The sequence below is a fragment of the Apis dorsata genome, unplaced genomic scaffold (genome assembly GCF_000469605.1).
Source record: "Apis dorsata unplaced genomic scaffold, Apis dorsata 1.3 scaffold_930, whole genome shotgun sequence".
Lineage (NCBI taxonomy): Eukaryota > Metazoa > Arthropoda > Insecta > Hymenoptera > Apidae > Apis > Apis dorsata.
In genome coordinates, this window is record NW_006264040.1 from 18,430 (window position 1) to 24,816 (window position 6,387).

The 6,387-nt window shown below is 18.4% G+C and overlaps 3 protein-coding genes across 4 annotated transcripts in view; all 3 read right to left on the reverse strand.

The window, feature by feature from the left end:
- Positions 1–116: 116 nt before the first annotated feature.
- On the reverse strand, positions 117–1,611 carry LOC102672280 (S-adenosylmethionine mitochondrial carrier protein-like). Its single transcript, XM_031514210.1, has 5 exons — positions 1,327–1,611; positions 812–968; positions 553–662; positions 170–464; positions 117–121 (listed from the first exon to the last, which is right to left on the reverse strand). The coding sequence occupies exons 1-5, from the start codon at positions 1,381–1,383 to the stop codon at positions 117–119; spliced, it is 624 nt and encodes a 207-aa protein (XP_031370070.1). The 5' UTR covers positions 1,384–1,611.
- LOC116186562 (chromosome stability protein 9-like) lies at positions 1,403–3,156 on the reverse strand. Its single transcript, XM_031514202.1, has 4 exons — positions 2,793–3,156; positions 2,510–2,691; positions 2,199–2,404; positions 1,403–2,113 (listed from the first exon to the last, which is right to left on the reverse strand). Exons 1-4 carry the CDS (start codon positions 2,899–2,901, stop codon positions 1,933–1,935), a joined length of 678 nt encoding a protein of 225 aa, XP_031370062.1. The 5' UTR covers positions 2,902–3,156; the 3' UTR covers positions 1,403–1,932.
- Positions 3,157–4,977: 1,821 nt separating this feature from the next.
- Positions 4,978–6,387, reverse strand: part of LOC102680225 (superoxide dismutase [Cu-Zn]-like) — a 2,176-nt gene continuing 766 nt past the window's right edge. Inside the window, exons 1-4 of one of the 2 annotated variants that reach the window (XM_006623662.2) lie at positions 6,321–6,354; positions 5,987–6,062; positions 5,511–5,723; positions 4,978–5,373 (exon numbers count right to left, since the gene is read on the reverse strand). In XM_006623662.2, coding sequence (XP_006623725.1) covers positions 5,119–5,373; positions 5,511–5,723; positions 5,987–6,052 — 534 coding nt within the window. In that variant the 5' untranslated portion in view covers positions 6,053–6,062; positions 6,321–6,354 and the 3' untranslated portion in view covers positions 4,978–5,118. Of the gene's footprint in view, positions 5,374–5,510; positions 5,724–5,986; positions 6,063–6,320; positions 6,355–6,387 lie in introns of those variants that run through there. The other variant, XM_006623661.2, reaches the window with a different exon arrangement.

Consider the following 6,387-nt stretch of genomic DNA (forward strand, 5'->3'; position numbering starts at 1 on the left):
TCTATTATGTACATAATTTTTGAAAATTAATATAAGATATATTTTTATATATTTTTATAATATTGTATTTGTATTTTATATATTTTTATTGTTATTTAACAATAAATAAAAGAAAATTAAATTTTTAAANAATATATTAATATAAATATAATAATATAATAAAAATAATAAAATAAATATAATAATATAATAATATATAATATAAATATAATAAATTTTAAACCTGCAATTGCTCCACATACAGCACTTTCTATTGGAAGAATTTCTCTGTCAACATGTAAACTCCAAATTTTTTTGAAATATTCCCATATTGGAAATTGTATTAAACTAAAAGGCATATCTCTTAACACAGTGCTCCAATAACCACAATACAACATTTTAAAATTAATATCTTTTCTATCTAACATCGAAACTTGTTTTTTTTGTTTTATTACTTCTACGGGTACTCTTATTAAACAAGCTACCTAAATTTAAAGTTTTTGTTATTACGATTTAATTTTCAATATAACTTTAATTCTTTTTCTTTTTTTTTTAAATTAATTATTAATTTACCATTTCTGCTAAAGATGCTGAGCTCATATGAAGAAAAGAATCATATTTTTTAGGTATTTTATATTGTGCTATACTTTTAATACTTTCATATGTTACAAAAAATAAAGAAGCTAAAAAAATGATTTAAATAATCATATATTATACATTAAATTTATAGATTTAATAGTTTTTGATTAAATATATTTAAGATAAATCTATTATTATAGATTTAAATAGTTATATATATTTTAACTGATTTCATTTTATAATAGTTGTTTACCACTTGGTGCAGAACCAATTGTTACAGGAAGAATTCCTTTATAAAGATTAGAAAATCCTCCTGACTTTATAAATCCTTGTTTAGATTGTAATCGTGTTTTTAATGTATCTAATGGAAATAATATTACATCAACTATTGTGCCAGCCAATCCTCCTGCCTATTGAAATCAATATTAATTTATTTAATAATTTATGCAATAATAATCAATGCAATTTTGAATTTTAAACTACATATAATTTATTTTTTATATTTTATATTTACTTTTTATAATTTATTTCGAGAATATTATTCTGATTTTTATAAAATATATATCAGTGATATGTAGAAATTTCTTTTTCTATAATTAAAATTTGCAAAGAAATTTTATTATACTACATATATATCATTATATACTATACATATATATATTATATACTATATACTACTATATACTACTATATACTACTATATTATATACTACATATATACTACATATATATTACATAATACTCAAAAATAAACATTTTATTACTTACTATTAATGATGTAATGAAAATACATTTCATATTTAATGATTTACTATGCGTTGTCATGATGTTTTGATATTTTTAATTTAAAGTACGACTTTTATGTACATATATAAGAGTATATTTAACCTGATACACAATAGTTCATTAAATATTTATGTAACATTAATAACATAATAAACAATATTTTAATATTATTATTATTATATTTATCAAAAAATTATACGATACATATTTTTATAATTATTTAAAAAAAATATTATTGTAATTCTAAACTATTTATTTTTAATTTAAGCAACATATAATTTAAATAACTTTTCTTTATTATCAAATAATTATTACAATTTTTCATAAAAATAACTTATATTCCTATTTTAAGGTTATAACCTATAAATAATTAATCATTTAATTAATCTAATCAACCACTTAAAAATTAATTTTATATGAATTTAAATAAAAATCTACATTTATTAACCTAATTCTTAATTACGTAAAAAATTAAAAAAAATTAAACTTTTATTTTTTAAAATTCATTTTTTCTATATTTTTAATTTTAAAGATTTCTATGATAAGATAATTTTAATTATTATATTTATTAATAAAATTTATAAGTATCTATTTAATAAAAAAAATAGAATTCGTATCTGATCCTGAAGTTTTACGAGAACCAATTGATCGTATTGTTTGATGATGAGGAATACGAAAACCTTCTAAAAGTTCTTTTTCTTTTCTTATATTAAATGATTGACTTGATATATTTGTTTTATAAGATGAAAAATATGAATTCGATCCAGTTCTATTAATAAAAATGTTTTATAAGTCATATCTTTTCTTTTATTTTTTAAAATATATTTTTGAGTGTCTTAATTTTTAACTTATACCTTATTGTTGAATTTCTTTGATTTGATTTCATTGGTGTAGTTCTATTATTCAAAAAGTTTGATGTTTCATTTTGCATTTCGAATGACATCAATTTCTTTTTTTGTTCAGTATATTCCATTTTTAATTTTATATATTTATCCCTAATTATATTTATGTGTTGGGTAAGGTTATGATAATGTGATTTCAACGTTTCGTATTTTTGATCCTTAAATTTATAAATTATTATTAATTATAAATTAATTTATATATTTTTTTTAATTTAATATATAAATATTAAGAAGAATAAAACAGAAAAAAACAAAAACTGCACAATTTCATAAAAGCGTTGCATCATGATTTTCATTTGATTACTTTGAAAACCACATATTTTATGTAATGATTCCAATGATTCACTCAGTGGAACAAAGAAATTTTCTACTTTTGACAATGATGGTTGTTGTAATTCAACGGAAAAAATATCGATCTGTTCACATTGAGGACATTGTTTTTCAGCTTATAAAAAAAAAAATTTATTTTTATAGGAGTATATTAAATGACATAAACAATATTTATTAATAATTTTATTTTATTTATTTAATTTTGTTTATTATTACCTTGTTGTATGCATCCATGACAATATATATGACCACATTGAGTTAAACAAAATGGTTTTTTTCCTCTATTTGTTGTTGCAAAACACTTGTTACAAATGAATGTATCCATATTTTTAATATGTTGCAAAATTTCTTAAAACTTTAATTATATTAATCAGTATAACTATGAATATAATGATTATTGTAAATTATTATATTATAAATTATTATAATATATTTTTCAATCTTTTTAAATTTGATTATATAATCGTTCGTATTTTACATTTGAATTGAATTCGTCTTACTTTGAGTTCAATCGGTAATGTTGGAAATAACATAAAAATGATATAAATTTCTGATTTTTCACTTTCAAATTTTTTTTTTCAACATAAGAATATATTATTTTCGTTTTTAAAATATAAAAAATAACGCTAATAAAATTATATATGAAATTTTAAGATTTCAATTTTTAATAGTTCGGCGAAAAAAAATTTTTTATTTTGTTACTTATATATTTATAATTAAAAATGTTAATGAAATTAAAAATTCTTATTTTTATAAAAAAATTTTAATTTCTAATAATAAAATTTATTTGATGATCAAAAATATTAAATTAAATTACAAATTGAATTGTTCTACTTTACATTAATATTAGAATGTATTATAATAATAATTATAACATTAATATTAGAATTTATAGAAAATATTTATAGAAATATTTATAGAAAAAGAATATTTAAAACAGTGGCAAATATTAAAAAATATAAAAAAAAATAATCATAGTATAATTTATTATAAAAATTTATTTTAAAATGTTGCTGTATCTGTGTATAATATGTTTACGAAATATTTTTGAAATTTTCATTCTAGAGATAAATAAACACAAAAATTGATATATAAAAATTAGCTAAATTATTTATTAAGTTACAAAGCCTAGACAATTTTTTTATCATTGTTTCATGATCATTATTATTACACAGATTTTCTCATTATTAATAAAATTCTTCTATATTTTGCTTTATTGTTACATAATTATATACACTCTTATGTCTTCTTTCTATCTTTTTTTTATATTCTAAAGAATATAGTGGATTGAGATAATGGAAGTAAGAAAATAAATCACATATTACTTATGAATCACCAATTGTTTGCATATATCAGTTAGCATTAGATAAAGTAAGGCACAGATAGAGTGAGACGCTGTTATTTTTTTTCCATTTCTCTTCATTTAACTTAAATTTAAATTGTTTATAATTTAAATTCAATCAATATTTTTATATAATAACTTACTGTTTGTTTTAGAATCAAATCTTTAAAGATATCTCATAAATTTATTCATTATTTAGTAACATCCTATGTATCGTATATCTTTCATTTTGATTTGATTAGAAACAAAAAATTAGCAAAATATAAATTAAATTAATTCAGCATTCAAAGCAAATATAATTCTACTTCTTTTTAAATTGTTATATTTTGTAATCGTTATATTAGTAATCGTTTAGAAATTAAAATATAAAATACATTTAAAATAATTTTAAAAGAAATAGAACTGAGATGTTAAATTTAATTGATTATTTCTGATAGATATATAATCATAAAATCTAATCACAAAATAAAAACGTCTTTTAACTAAAAATATCACATTTCTAGATAAGATCATATTATATGTAACACCACGTGTTGTCAATGAGTAAGAAAGTGGAATATCTATCTTCTTTTACTTCTATGTTTTATCGATGGCCAAATTCCAAATTCATAAATGAAAACAATATCGGAAATATTAAAAATCAAAAAAATAGAGCACAAAAATGAGGTTCTATATAAATGAAGCGTATATCAAATTCAATCATATTTTCAGTCAAAAAATATGTTGTTATAATTTAAAAAAATATATATTTCGAATATGTAAATGAATGGATTTTAATAAAATTCCATAAATAACTTACTAGATTTTGAATAATAAAATTTATGTATATAATAAATTTTAAAAATGTAATTTTTGGATTTATTAATTTTTTATGTAAATTAAATATAGTAATGAATATAATAAATTAATGTTAAATATAATAAGTTCTAGATATTTTTTATAATTTATAATTTTATAATTTTATTTTTTTCATGTTAATTATTTAATATTATAAATATAAAGAAATATAAGATAGATATTGTTTGATAATAATGGTAATAATTGATTATATTTATAATATAACAAATAGAAGTTTATTATTTTTATTTTAAATTTTATATTTCATTTTATTTATAAAAAACTATAAGATATTTGAGAATCTTTAACCTAAATTCTAAATTTTAAATATAGAATCAAATGAAGGATCAAATTCAGAGAAATCTAGTTAGCTTCGATAATACCACAAGCCCAACGATCTCCCGAGTTTCCAGTGGTTGAAGAAAGATTACTGTTTCCTTTTCCTAAATCATCTTCACCAGAATGAACAACTATTGCACGTCCAAGAATATTATTCTTTCCAGTCAAAGAAATAATGAAATCTTTGATGTGTATATCTGCTTCACCTTTAGCGTTTGCTCGAATATTACCTAAATCGCCAACATGTCTTATTGGACTATCTTGTCCACCATGGGTAACCTAAAATGTATATATTAAATAATATATATTAAATATTATATATATATTAAATATTTAATTTATCATTTGATTTAATGCATCGAGAATTAAATATTATATATAATACTTTATATATAAACTTTATATGTATAATTTACATTCTCAGGATTAAAATGTGGACCGGTAGATGTGCAACCATTTCGTAAATCTCCTTTTTCATGTACATGGAAACCATGTAATCCTTTTGTAAGTCCACTTATTTTTCCAGTAATATGAACAGAATTATCATCATTTTGAACAATAGTTAGTTTACCCGTTACGTTTCTTATTTGGGCATTATGAGGTATCAAATTGACGTTTGCAGTTTTTTTCTATTTTTATGATAATAAATATTTATATTATTACGGTTTGCAAGTAAGTTTATATAGTTTTATATTATATAAAAATTAAAAATTTGAAGTTTATATTATTAAAGATTTTGTAAAGATTCAATTGCGAATAATATCGATGTCCAATACAAAAACTATCGATAGCAATTTTCAAATATTAATATCATAAACAAAAATCTAAATATTATATTAATACTATATAGATAATAGATATAATAGATATTATAGTATTTTCGTAAACTTACTTTCTCAGTCTCAGTGACAGATTCGACAATTAGAATTCCAACTAGTAATACAATTATTCTATTCATAATGAATGTTCTGAAAACAATTTCAAATTATTATATATAATTTAATTATGAAAATTTAATTTTTTTAACTTTTAATTAGTTTAATATTAAATCATTATGAAATTTTAAAATCTTTTTTATTATTAAATTATTATTAATATCACAGATTATAAGTTTACATATTTTTTTATAAAGTTTAATGTTAATTAAAATGAAGTCAATTAAATTTGAAAAATGGCAAATAAATAATTTTCCAAATTATATTTATATTTAAAAGGAATATACTTACATAATAAAATATTAAAATTAACAATTTAAACAAAAATTAATATAATATAAATTTATATTATTTATAA